Source organism: Aspergillus uvarum, assembly GCF_003184745.1.
Source record: "Aspergillus uvarum CBS 121591 unplaced genomic scaffold BO82scaffold_49, whole genome shotgun sequence".
NCBI classification, from domain to species: Eukaryota; Fungi; Ascomycota; class Eurotiomycetes; order Eurotiales; family Aspergillaceae; genus Aspergillus; species Aspergillus uvarum.
In genome coordinates, this window is record NW_020291346.1 from 278,267 (window position 1) to 291,438 (window position 13,172).

The 13,172-nt window shown below is 55.9% G+C and overlaps 5 protein-coding genes across 5 annotated transcripts; 3 read left to right on the forward strand and 2 right to left on the reverse strand.

Moving 5' to 3' along the window:
• Positions 1 to 90: 90 nt before the first annotated feature.
• On the forward strand, positions 91 to 1,493 carry BO82DRAFT_289618 (putative cell division protein kinase (Ctk1); the record flags this gene model as incomplete). The annotated part of the gene is made up of 5 exons (XM_025631661.1): positions 91 to 146; positions 194 to 296; positions 352 to 1,182; positions 1,256 to 1,411; positions 1,461 to 1,493. The coding sequence occupies 5 exons, from the start codon at positions 91 to 93 to the stop codon at positions 1,491 to 1,493; spliced, it is 1,179 nt and encodes a 392-aa protein (XP_025489381.1).
• Positions 1,494 to 3,516: 2,023 nt separating this feature from the next.
• On the forward strand, positions 3,517 to 5,592 carry BO82DRAFT_394133 (SH3 domain protein; the record flags this gene model as incomplete). Its single annotated transcript, XM_025638714.1, has 1 exon — positions 3,517 to 5,592. One exon carries the CDS (start codon positions 3,517 to 3,519, stop codon positions 5,590 to 5,592), a length of 2,076 nt encoding a protein of 691 aa, XP_025489382.1.
• Positions 5,593 to 6,240: 648 nt separating this feature from the next.
• On the reverse strand, positions 6,241 to 9,114 carry BO82DRAFT_341205 (OPT family oligopeptide transporter; the record flags this gene model as incomplete). Its single annotated transcript, XM_025633536.1, has 2 exons — positions 6,241 to 8,187; positions 8,248 to 9,114. The coding sequence occupies 2 exons, from the start codon at positions 9,112 to 9,114 to the stop codon at positions 6,622 to 6,624; spliced, it is 2,433 nt and encodes an 810-aa protein (XP_025489383.1). The 3' UTR covers positions 6,241 to 6,621.
• Positions 9,115 to 9,500: 386 nt separating this feature from the next.
• Positions 9,501 to 11,310, reverse strand: BO82DRAFT_356785 (cytochrome P450). The gene is made up of 2 exons (XM_025635830.1): positions 10,153 to 11,310; positions 9,501 to 10,021 (listed from the first exon to the last, which is right to left on the reverse strand). Exons 1-2 carry the CDS (start codon positions 11,291 to 11,293, stop codon positions 9,576 to 9,578), a joined length of 1,587 nt encoding a protein of 528 aa, XP_025489384.1. The 5' UTR covers positions 11,294 to 11,310; the 3' UTR covers positions 9,501 to 9,575.
• A 711-nt stretch (positions 11,311 to 12,021) lies between these two features.
• Positions 12,022 to 13,133, forward strand: BO82DRAFT_394136 (NAD(P)-binding protein; the record flags this gene model as incomplete). The annotated part of the gene is made up of 2 exons (XM_025638715.1): positions 12,022 to 12,222; positions 12,300 to 13,133. The coding sequence occupies 2 exons, from the start codon at positions 12,022 to 12,024 to the stop codon at positions 13,131 to 13,133; spliced, it is 1,035 nt and encodes a 344-aa protein (XP_025489385.1).
• Between the last annotated feature and the right edge of the window lie 39 nt (positions 13,134 to 13,172).

Consider the following 13,172-nt stretch of genomic DNA (forward strand, 5'->3'; position numbering starts at 1 on the left):
GAGCTCCGCTCCGTTCTCGCACAATTCTGGGTCTTACTGCACTTCTGTTTCTGACTTTCTCAATTTTCGGAGACGGTAGATTGAACAGCAATGGAGTGGAAGAGAAATCTAGGCTTCTCCGAGCGCTTGACGGCGATTCAATCACTGTATGCCTTCAATTACTCTTCCCCGGACTCTGGCTTACTTAAGATAGTACAACTGCCTTCCAGCGAGCTTCATCCTCCGCTGCATTTACAGAGGCCCAATCCCAGGCGAGGAAATGTGAAAACGAAGCTTATGACCGAGCTTCATCGCGTGTCAGTTCTCTCTTGCTGTGATCATTACTCCCGATTCTCATGGTTGAGTGCGTAGGAAGAATATGACAGGCTTTGCCAAGAAGCAATTGACGCAGCAGATGCCATCGACTCGGTAGCCCTTATCGACAATTGTCCAGATCAACTTCTAGAGGAGCCAGACAAGTGTGATCCAGGTCATGGCGAGGTGATTGGTCCATATCAGTCGTGCTTCCATCATTTCGATGGCCTCCACTCGACTGTTTACAAAGCGCGGCAAGCAGACAAAACTGTGGTCGCGCTCAAAGTACTCATCCCACACATGCTGACGCCTCCACACAATGCCACACGTGAGATCCAGCTGCTACGTGATGCAGCTCATACCCACGTGATTCCATTGGTCGACACACTCAAGCTAGACGGAGGACGCCTGGTTTTGGTGTTTCCTTTCATGAAGCATGATCTTGAGCAACTGCTCCGCCGGGGCGCATTGACGGCGACACAGACAAGAACTCACTTGAAAGATATGTTTCGTGCCTTGGCACACATCCATCAACTGGGCATCATACATCGGGATATCAAACCATCCAACATCCTCATGGACTCTCCAGATGGGCCTGCCTACCTGGCAGATTTTGGCATCGCCTGGAAAGAGGGAATTAGAGACTCGGAGCCAGCCGATGAGAAGATCACAGACGTAGGAACCACCTGTTACCGGTCGCCGGAAATTCTCTTTGGCTTCAAAGGCTACGGAAATAGCCTTGATCTCTGGGCGGCTGGCTGTGTCGTGGCCGAGGCTTTGTCCGTGGGACATCGTCAATTGTTCGACTCGGGACCAGTTGGTAGTGATCTTTCCCTTATTCAGTCAATCTTCGTTACATTGGGCACTCCTGACGAGAGCACTTGGCCGGTATGTCTTCAACACATCCCCTTTCATCTTCCACTCCACCATTCACATCATAACAAGCTGACGTCGACAATAGGAAACAAAAACTCTTCCTGACTGGGGAAAGATAGAATTCAAGAAATATTCCCCCCAACAGTGGGATGATATCCTCAAAGGAGCCTCGTCTAAGGGGCGTGACTTAGTTAGCAAACTTATCCGATATGAAAGCTGCGAGCGACTATCTGCTGAAGAGGTACGTCTTCCAGGAAATCAGAGTCTAAGTGTGTCGTTAACGAGTATAGGCGCTGAACCACCCCTACTTCTCAAATGCCTGAGATGTTGTGTACCTAGTCGAACATCACCTGCATCACTTTGCCTTGGTCCGCATGATGTAGGTATATGTTGCTTGGTCGACCTCTGACTGTTAGCCAGTTCTCACGGGCTTCGATCGTCATGTGATCGATAATTGCAGGACTCTGGCGCACCTCGGCAATTCTACAATTGATGCAGTCCGGCACATTGGCAAGAATGTGGCACAGACCTGTGTCTCTAAGAACGATGCCAGACACTAATTGGCTGGCGCAACCTACAGGCAGCCCCGGTTTCTAGTCGGTTTCAGGGCAGCCACAAGCTACCGATGCTTCTGCTGATTCGTTGGAAAGATAGTGGCAATATCATGACTAAACTACAACGGGGGACTTTATGGGCTGATTTGGCGATGAATTGGCGTCTTGCCACGGCACAGGAGGTTCGATTTGAGAGGGAACGGCTTGCAATCACAAAGGAGGTAAAAGGTTGATCGGCAAGGATCGCTGCTTTGGCTTTCTTAGCAATTATAATAATCCGCTCTGCAAGCGTAAAATAGGAGAGAAAAGTCTGCAGGGTGTGGAACATTTTTTCTTTTCGTATTTTTCTATTTTCCCCTCCGTGCTGATGGTTCCATGCATGCAAACTGCAAATGCATAACTCTTGATGAGGTCGCCAAGACCATGAACGACCAATGCTCGTTGAGTAGCGGTTTGGTGGAATCAATCGGATCCCACGGCCGCAGGACTACCCAATGCTGAAAGGGTGAGTGGAGGTCGCTACGAGTAGTAGTACGGAGGACCCGGAGAACGGAGTGACTCGGCTCAACATCTCAAGAATGGGTGCTGCTAGACTACTCCTGAACGAACACATGATAGTTTGGGCAGGGGCTGGGAGGCTGAGTAATCTCTTGCATGCATGAAAACCTTGAGAACGACCATGGTAAGTTATCTAACTCTCCGAACGATTTCTGAATGAGTATTACTCCGTGAGAGTCAGAAAACCTGAGGGGTCGACCGTAGCACAGCGGTTTCCGTGCATGCGCTTCGTTGGTCTTGGTCTGCGGGTGGGGCGGACATACATGGGTATGAATTATGGACTCCCTTGTGGAACAACAGTTCGGAGCTGATTCCCTAGTATCATGCTTCATGATGTTATCGAGTGATGGCTGGTGGTTGTTACAATCAACTTAGGCTATATGCAATAAATGACTCGACCCTTCACTCTGATATGATGTTAAATAAGATTAATCAAAAGAGAAGGTGGTCATGGCGGGTGAATGGGCGGCGGCGGCCTCATGCTCGTGCCGGGGGGGCAGGAAGGGGAGTTACCGTCACAAAACCAGGGACGGTATTCTGCTCTGGCCAATGAGACACAAGAGGTGCCTGAGTGCAGCGGAGATCCCGCACCCAATTGCACCATGAAAGGTTAGTTGAAAGTTGACCGGTACGGGGCGATACACGGGTTGATTGAGTTCTCCCCCACTCAATTCCAGTTTTATACTTTGGCCTTCATTTCGGTTCTTTCGTTTGTCCCGCCGCTTGTCCTCGCCGATTGTAATTAGATTAACATAGCCTCGTATCCCCTCAAACCCGTGGTTTCTCTCTTTCCTCTTTTTCTGTCCTCATACCTTCAATCCTCTCTAGTCTCTCCTTTCTTCTTCTCACCTTCCCCTGTACACTCTGCGGCCTGGAAGCTGTTTGTCCTTCGTTTTGTTCATTTTGACCGGGTGTGGCCCAGCCCGCCCCGAGTATACACTGGCTGTTTCTCAGCCTTCCATTCCTTCCAATCCACACATTCCTGAACGCGCTTTGTCTTCCTTCCCTGCATTCTGTGGCTGGATCAGACTGATCTGGCTGATGAAGTGAAGAAGCGACTAGCGATTCTTTTTGGTCTGGCACCTGTTTTCGGGCTAGTACCCTTGCACTCTTTTCACTTGGTGTGACGTTGATTAAACCCCGCCATCTTTGCCTAGGACGATATTTCCAGCAAGTCGCGACAGTCATCATCATCACAGCACTACACCCAACCAAGCCAAAAACACCTTTCATCATGGTACATGCGCATGCGCATGCGCATCGCGACCATGTCGCCAATCTCCAGGCGCGAAGCCCCGACAACGATGTCACTGTGGTCTATGTCACTCTATCTGCAGACTTCGATGGGCCTATTGGAGGGTATGTGACCATGTCACAGACTTCCTCGGACAAAAGCGATAAGGCAACGGCCGGTCTTGGTGCCCCTATTCAGCAGACTCGGTCATCTTCGAAGGAGGAAACGACCACGATCCAGACAAGCGAGAAGACAAAGGCCGAAGCCACAGCAACCGCCACAAAGGACTCTGATCGCCCATCCACTACCACACAGAAGGCAGAGCAGACTACTCACGCATCGCAGGCAGCAACGACTGAACAGGCGTCGACAGCCCAAACTACATTTCAAACCAGCTCTTCTTCCTCGACTTCGGCTATCACTGGATTAGAGGATGCTGCCGTCACCGCGTCGTCCACGAGTGTTCCAGCAGCATCGGCCTCTCCCACGGCTATGCCTGCTTCGCAAGGCCTTACTGGTGGTGCGAAGGCAGGAATCGCCATTGGCGTGATAGTTGCAGTCGGTGCGATTGCAGTTTTCATCCTCCTCTGGCTCCGCAAGAAAAAGCAAGGTCAGCACGTGCAGGAAATCGACCCTGAGAATGAGAAACACGTGCGCCAGGAGGATATTGCACCCCCCCCTCCTCCGAAGCCGGAATCTGTGACCTCGCCCAGTCCGCCTCAACTCAACATTCGCCCTGTGACCCAATTTGCACCTTTCGCATCGGATTTCGCGTCGAACGGTGGTGCGGCTAAACTCTCTGCAGGTGGCAGTCTCGCACCCGTTGCTGAATCTGCTGTTGTCAGTCGCTCTCTCACGGATCATCCTTCGCCGCCCCAAACGCCAAAGTCCAGCTCTCACGGTTCAGACCCATTCGGTGACCCTGTCAACCCCTTCAGCAATGGTGCGGAAGCCCCATCTCCTCTTGCCTCAAGCACTGCACTTAGCATCGCATCTGCACCTGTTCCACAGGCCGAGGAGACTGCTTCTACTCCAGAAGAGATAGCTCCTGCAGAGACCGAGCAAATTTCACCAGTGGTGAGTGCCGCCGAGAGTGAACCGGTTGCTGAAGACGCCATCGTTACCGGAGTTGCGGCCGCAGCTGCTGTCGTTGGCGTTGCAGCTGTAGCCACTTCTACGTCGAAGACACAAGAGAAGCAACTGCCCGTGTCTCCCGGAGCTTCTGGAACAGGTTCCCAAGCTATTCCCCAAGGCGCTGTCCTAGATGATATTCCCACCGCGAATACTCCAAGCACACCTTTTGCTGCTCCTGTCGCCGCTCCTGTTGTCGCTCCTGGACCACGCCCTCCGCCTTCCGGGCCTGCTCCTCCTCCACCAGGAAACGTACATCGCGTGCAATTGGACTTCAACCCTTCGATGGAGGATGAATTGGAACTGCATTTCGGTCAGCTTGTCAGACTACTGCACGAGTATGACGACGGGTGGGCTCTATGCACGAGACTTGATCGATCGCAACAGGGTGTTGTCCCTCGATCTTGTCTATCTTCGCGGCCTCTCAAGCCCAGACCCCCTCCAGGTCCTGGGGCTCGTGGCCCGCCGATGGCAGCACCCAATCGTCCGATGCCCCCTAGGCCCACCACGCCATCCTCCAACTTCAACCCCCCGGTCCCTCGGCCACAGTCACCTGCTCGCCCGATGTCGCCTGGCCAGCCCAGCTACGCCGGTCCCGGTCCTATGCCACTGCGTCTCCACAACCAGCATCCTATGTCCCCTGCTCAGGGGCCAACTGCTCCCAGATCCTTCTCGCCGGGGCCGGGCCCTAGACCGATGGTTCCCAGATCAATAAGCCCTGGGCCTTACGGTTTTCCGGGGATGCAGAAGCCCCACATGCCGGCAAGCCAGCGGCCACGAAGCAACAGCACGGGTGCTGCTATGGGACCCAACCCTCGGCAAGGCGGGTTTTCGGGTCCGAGTCCCTTAGGTGGTCCGATGATGCCACCAGTGTCCACCATTCCCCGAGCAACACCGACAATTGTTGAAAGCCCGATCTCGGAGACCGGGGACCGCGAGTGGTAATTGTCTTGCTCAACTCGACCTGAACAAATGGAGTCACGGATTGTTTGGCGTCTGCGATACGAGCATAATACTCGCCACTATGCTGGAGGCATCGATATTGCTTAAGCTGCAGTGCACACCCTCCTTATCTTTTCACCTTGTCACTTATTATCCATTCTTGGACCCCCACTCTTTTCTTATTTACCCTTCTCCTGAACAGATATGTCATCATGATTTCTTCTTCCTCAAGTACGCTTCTATGGAGACGATACAAGATACCCACCCACCCGGTTGCCGTCCACACTCACAAGATTACTGCGTACTCTTCTTTTCGAGCAAGGACATGGGAATCCGGAGTGATTCGATGTGTGAAATGCGTGATATGATATGTCTGGATACCATTTTGAATGAACCTGGCTTTCCAAGCTGTCTCGGTTCTATTTTTTTTTCTACTATTTCCTGGCTTTTCCTCTTTCTCAAAATACCACCTGCTTCCCGATTCAGCCTCTTCAAACCGTACAATCTTTTTCATCTGTCTTTGACTCCCGCAAATACTTGGATTCGAATCTTACTTAACTTCCGCTATTCCGACCTTTACTTTGACGGCTGCTCTGCACTAATAATGGTCTTTGAGGCTATATCATGCGTGCTGCGCGAGACGAGATGGGGGGAAGGCACCACGGAGAGCAAAAGACGGCAGAAGGATAAAGCTTATCTATCACACTACTTTTCTTTTCCCCTGAGAGGGTGTGTCCCCCTTGTATGTGAATCTTGGGTGTTTGTTGACGTGTATGTAATGTTTTATGTGAATGTGTACAAGTCCAATCCGAGCGCAGAAGTAGGTGATGTTGAGCCCAGCCTCGAAAAAGACAAAAGTCAGAGGAATGCCATCTCATTTCATTTGATTTTCATTTTCTTTCCAAAAAGAGCTCTTCACGGTCCAAGTAGGAATGCTAAACTCTTTGTCTATACTAGGTAGTGTCTAGACCCAGAAGCCGAGCGGTGGCGCTCGACTCTTGTCTATAGTCTACCTGATCTCTACAATATACTCTAAAGATGAGGCACCTTCCCACTCGCGAGCAGGAGGTTCACGATGCTGATGATGCCTTCCCCGAGGATCAGGCCCGATGCCAGCACGACGACGGTCGACGACGCCGCGTCTGCGTCCTTGCTGGCTTGTTCAGCGGACCGCGGGCGGTGGGTTGCCGGCACGCGCGGAGTTTGGCCATCCGCCGCATCCGGGGCGGTCGGGTGATCCGCGTCAGGGGAAGTGGAAGCGGAAGAAGCAGCAGCAGCGTGGCGACGGGCCCACCACCAGGCGATCAGGCCTCCGATGGCGCGCGCGAGGGTGAAGGAGGGGACGTTGAAGATGCCAACGGCGACGGCGATGCCGCCGGGGATCCAGTCGCGCCAGGGGGCGGAGACGCCGCGGTGGCCGGCGTTGGCGATGGGGGAGGCGGCGACGAGGCGCAGGATGGTCACGGCCACGAAGACCACGCCGGCGACCAGGGAGGCCTGCCAGGCCATCGGGGGGAGGCCCTGGCCGGTGACCAGGCGGGCGGTGAAGATCCAGACGTAGGCGGTCGGGGTCTGGAACATGGGGCCGGGGACCTCGTAGACGCTCACGTACATCTTGTAGACGGCGGTGGAGAGCACGGCGCCGATCAGGCTGCCGATCATCTGGCCGTAGAACTGCGCTTTGGGGCTGGCGCCCAGGAGGTGGCCGGTCTTGAGGTCCTGCATCATGTCGCCGGCCTGCAGGGCGCCGGACTCGGAGACGGCGCCGGCGAGGAGGTTGGTGACGAGGGCGGTGCGGCGCGAGAAGTGCGCGGCCGGGGTCGCGAGGGAGAAGATGAGCTGGGTCAGCTTGCTGATACCGGAGACCGGGTTCAGATCGGTCTCGCCCAGCGCGCGAACGCCCATGATGGAAAGCAGGACGGCCAGTAAGGTGGCGAGGCTGGATAGGAGGGGCGACATCAGGTCGCCGAACACGATGTGCATGCAAACCACGTTCAGGATCAACGTCAACGGAAGTAGTATAAGTACTGTGCGGGTAGAGATAAGCTGCGAGGGCGGCGCATCTTCCTCGTTGTCGTCACTGGTTTTCGGGCGACTCTCAGGGGGCGGAAAGAGACGGCTCTGGTAGGATGATTCTTCGGTGATAGGGCTCAGGGCAGAATAGCTGACATACGAATGCTGATGCGAGCGGGATGTCGCTGCCTCGGGGAATATGCGACGTCCGATGCGACTGGAAAGCACCTTGTCTTTCACTTGGGGAGCGTATGATACGAGTGGCCGTACCACCAGCCAGCCGAGACTGACGATGGAATCTGCAAGCATGATAGCCAACGAGATCCAAACAATCCACGCCTTGCTTCCATCTTCCCAGCTGTCCACAGGGCCGGGAGCCCAGCCACGCGCTTTCGCAAGCGGCGAGAGTATACCCCAGCCCAACACAGCGCCGAAGAGCATGTGCATGCACGTGGATGGACCCATGATGATGCCCTGGCCGACGTAGGCGGGCGATGGGTTGAGGGTCCACAGCCAGTTCCGAGCGAGGTAGAGCCCAAGGATGGGGATGTCGCGGACCTGAGGAACAAAGTATGAAAACAGGGTCTGGGGATAACCGCGTCAGTTGTCAGACCGAATCACACACGCAAAGTCGTAAACCCTTACATATACGCCGGACACGGCAAACGCACCCACCAAGAGACGCATCTTGGCTCTCCAATCTTCCCTATCTCTTGCCAGATCGGCCGGATCATCTTTGGCGAGCACGTGGTCATTGTCCGGTTGTTGCGCCAACAAGGGCGCCTCGAATTCTTCTCGGAACCTTTGTGCCTCACCAGCTTCACTAGCCTGGGCCTCTGTCTTCTCACTGCGCCAGCCGCCCCCGTGCAGCACCTTAAGCATCAATGCCGATGCGGTACCACTGGGGAACTTCAGCTTCTCCCGCACAATGACTTCCTTCCTCAAGGGGACGGCAAAGACCACGCCAAACAGGCACACTCCGAGACTCCAGAGCACCAGTTTTCCGAAACCCAGCCTGAGCGGACCACCCTCCCCGGTACCACCGTCCCCCGATGGCCCATCGGGTCCGTCCTTGATCAGGAATTCCAGAGCAGGAACCACCCCCACAAAGCCGCACCCCAGGGGCATTGTGCCGACCGCGCCCGCAACGGTTTGTATGAGGACGTTTTCGATGGGGGTGAACGGGTAGGCCAGGTACTTCGAGAAGACCTTGAAGACCGAGAAGCCGATCAAGGCCGAAGGCATGGCCATTGTACTGATCCATCCCGTCTGCAGGCCGAAGTAGGTGTTCGAGAAGGTGATCAAAACGCCGATGAGGATCCCCACCAGCAAGGAACGGATGGTGAAGCTCTCCGCGAAAATCTCGGATGACGGCTGTCGGTGAAGTCTGGGACTCGAGGAGCGATCCGCCCCGAATCTGCTGGGATCACCATCGTCGTTTGTGGATGGGATCGAAGCCTCTGGGGCCTGGCGATATGGGCCCGAGGGATTGGGGGAGGCATCGCCCGCCATGTTGATGGTTTGGTAGTTCATGCGGTGCAAACACACCCAAAGTTCATTCCCGGATCCAACACGCTGTATTTAACCTGCTTCCATGACCGTTAAGCAGGGGAGAAGCAGCTGGCCATGTTGCGAAAGGGAAAGAATGGGTGATGGGGTGGAAGGGGAGGTGATAAGGCGCAGCGAGGATTGGATTGATAATCGGGGTTTACAGTGACTAAAGCACAGACCGCCACTTGCAATGACGCGATATGACTAAGCCCGTCACGATAAGATAAGCTCCTTGGCACTGCAGCATACAAAAATCCCGTCTGCCTACACAGAAAACGATAACGGCTGTCTTTTGAATCCGCGGTGGGTACTGCTCATAAGAAAGGTCTATGATAATAATAAATCAGCGTGGCTACACTGGCTAGTGCTACCTTTCTCAGAAAACAGAAGAGAGTTCTAGCCAACACAGGCCCTAGTTCCAACTAATCCCCAGAACTCTCCACCAGCACCCTGACCCCCTTCGTCCCCGGCCACGGCGACAGAATGGTATTCTCGGCGTAGAACGCCACGTCGCGGACGGTCGTGCCCACCAACCGCAGCCGATGGCGGCGGATCAGCGTCGCGAATCCAATGTACAGCTCGGAGTAGGCCAGGTTCAGCCCCAGACACATGCGGGTGCCCCGGCCGAAGACGGTCAGGTAGTGGGTGAGCGGGTGGATCCCGTCGGGGCCCCGGGGGTCGTGGAGCCAGCGCTCGGGTTGGAAGGTGGTCGGGTTGGGGAAGACGCGCTCGTTCATCAGCATATGGTACTGGTCCATGCTGACGGCGACGTTGACGGGGATGGCGGTGTTGTGGTAGACCCATGGCTGCGAGGGGTTGCGGTTGATGCGCACGAGGCGTTCGATGACGCCCATGCCCATGCGTAGGGCTGTGGGGGTTAGTTTTGTCTCTATGTTTGCTGGATATAGGATATAGGATATAGGATATAGGATATAGGATATAGGATATGGGATAGATAGAGTAGCGGATGGGGTTTTTCGGGGGAAGGGGGGAACGTACTCTCGCGGATGACCGCCGTCAGGTAGGGCAAGGTCTCCAACGTCGCCCAGGGGGGAATCTGGGCGGCATCGGGGATGGCGGTGTACAGCTCGTCTTGCAGCTGGGCGTAGATCTGGGGATTGTGCAGGATGTAGAAGCTGCCCAGGGCCAGGGTCCAGGCGGTGGTCTCGAGTCCGGCCCCAATCAGGGACTCGGACTCGTGCTGCATGCGCTTGTGGGTCAGTTCCTCGGGGGGCAGGCTGGAGGCCAGCATCTCGTGGAAGACCGTCGCGTGCCCCGTCTGCCCTAATCGGGCCCCGTGTGCGTGGTGGCTGGCCAGGATGGTGGCCGTCTGCCGCGACATTTCCTCGCGATATGCAATGATCGGCTCGAAGGGCGGAAACAGACGCTTGGCCAACCACGGCGGCAGCGTGTCGGTGACGGCGCCCAAGATGGGCAGATAGCGAGTGACATGCGACCAATTGGTGACTCGCGTGATCGCCCCCGTGAAGGGCGCGCGGAATTCCGGGGCGAGATGGAGGTTCAGCGGGGAGCCAAACATCAGGTCCATGATGTTGTCGGCCGCGAAGCAGCGCCAGACGTCGTGCAGGTTCAGCACGCGCCCGGTGCCGGCGTACTCAGTTGTCAGCCGGCGGGAGATGGTGTCCATCAGCGCCTGGATGTCCCCCGTCTGCTCGCGCACCTTGGCTTTGGCGAAGAAAGGGCTGATGGCGGCGCGGCGGATCTTGTGCACGTCATGGCGCGCCGTGCTGAAGGTCGCCCCGGGGATCCCAAACCGGTTCTCCAGCCGCTGCAGTTTGTCGTAGGGCTTGCTGGTCGGGTAGAGAGTATCGTAGAACTCCGGGTCGTCGATGTGCAGCTCTTCCGGATTGATGCGCACAATCGGGCCATACTTCGCATGCATGCGCTTGATCTCGAAGGGGAATTGTCCGCCCCCTTTGGGGATCAGATCGAAGTACGCCTCGTAGAGCCCCGTCAGGGCGGCCAGCTTGGGCCCCGGGAACTTGGCGATGGGACTGAAATAGAGCCGGTAGATCCCCACGCAGACGACATAGCTCAGGAGGAGGGAACTGAATATGGTTATGGTGGTGATGCGCGAGCTGGCATTCGATTCTCCCTTGAGGATATCAAAGAACTCCATCAGTCCTAGCCTTGCTGTGTGGAACGAGACTAAAGACGACTTACCTACGTACAGAGCGATTCAATGTGTCTTCTCGCTTATCTAGCAATGGTGCTGTCGTCTAGGTAGCAGGGTGTTCAGCTCTGGATGACAATCAATGGTTAGCTAAGAATAGCTAGGAAGTAATCATGCAGTACCGAGCTGCAAGGTGCTTACCGTGCAGCCAGCCAGCGTCTTTTGACGTGGCTTACTTACACCTCGGCCCTACCTTCGAATAATCCCGCAAACAAGCCAACCCTTAGTCGATTTACTTTTCCAATGATTATGATCCCATAGCTCAGCTCTGAAGCATGACCGTATCAGAGTTATTCGAGTTATGTTGGCTTGAGATAAGCTTCTCGAGGCTGTGGGGGGTCAGTTTACCTGAGTTTGTTTGACTCAACTGTAGGAAGCGAATCCCTGCATCTCAGCACATCACGCCAGACAGATTACATGCATGGTCTCTTTGTCTAGCGCTTAGCAATCCTCTCGCCTGTCTTACCAATCCATCTGAAGCTCGAGCTCCCCGATTCCCCCCAGTGGGGAGCTATCACCTTTCCAACTTTGCAACTGGAGCCCTACTTGGCTACTTGGCTTCCCCCCCCAACTCCTTCCTCCACATCAGACGAACACTTTTGATCCAGAGGTTCTCCAGAGATTCTCCAGAGGCTCCCCTCCTTAGCACGTCCAGTGTATAGGGTTACTCAGCGATGGCGCCCTTCTCCGGCCTGCGGGCCACCTTGACCCAGATCTACCCCCCCAAGCCCGTGTTCACCGAAGCCGATATTCCTGCCGGCTCACTGCAGGGCCGGGTGTACATCGTGACAGGCGGAAATGCGGGGATTGGTCTGGAGCTGGTCAAGATCCTCTATGCCGGTGGCGGTACAATTTACATCGCGTCTCGGTCCAAGGTGAGAGCGCACGCAGATCGATCTATATCCCCCGTTTCATCTCTGACTCGATCTCTCTCGCCAACTGCCGTGTACAGGACAAAGTCGAGGCCGCCATCAAAGACATCACAAGCCAGTCTTCCAACGCCGCCTCGACCACCCGCGGCAAACTGAAGTTCCTGCATCTGGATCTCAACGATCTGAAGACGGTTCAAGCCGCGGCCGCCAGCTTCGCGGAGCAGGAGTCCCAGCTGCATGTGCTGTGGAACAACGCCGGCACGGGCGCCAACGCCGTCCCGGTGGGCCAACGCACCGCGCAGGACTTTGAGCTCTTCATCGGCCGTCACTGCATCGCGACCCTGCTCTTCACTCAGTTGCTTCTCCCGCAACTCCGCGCCGCCGCGGCCGCCGCCTCCCCCGGGGATGGTGGTCCAACGCGCGTGATCTGGACGTCGAGTGGGCTGGCGGAGGCGGGCTCGCCCCCCAACGGCATCGATTGGAAGGTCATCGACCAGGGGACCAACAAGTCGGCGCAGAACTACGGCGCGTCGAAGGCAGGGACTTGGTTTCTCAGCCGGGAGTTCGCGCGGCGGTACAAGAAGGATGGGATTGTCAGTGTGTGCTTGAACCCGGGCTATTTGAAGACGGCGTCGTTCAACGGGACCCCGGCCCTCGTCATGTTTATCTTAAACCGGGTCATGCTCTCGGAGCCCATCTACGGGGCGTATACGGAGCTGTTTGCCGGGTTGTCGCCCGAGGTCACGCTCGAGACCAGCGGGGCGTATATCATCCCCTGGGGACGCATTCGGCCGAACACGGCCACGGGGCGGCAGGATCTGATCAAGGCGGGCGACTCCAAGGAGGAAGGAGGATTGGGGTATGGGGAGAAGCTGTGGGATTGGTGTGAAAAGCAGTGGGCGCCATATGTTTGAGGATGGGGCCGGGTCGGGGGAGGGGAGGGGAGGGGAGGG

Coding starts and splice junctions, on each gene's coding strand:
- BO82DRAFT_356785 (XM_025635830.1), bottom strand. CDS start 11,293: ATGGAGTTCTTTGATATCCTCAAGGGAGAATCGAATGCCAGCTCGCGC. Junction 10,022..10,152: donor GACGGCGGTCATCCGCGAGA/GTACGTTCCCCC, acceptor TAACCCCCACAG/CCCTACGCATGGGCATGGGC.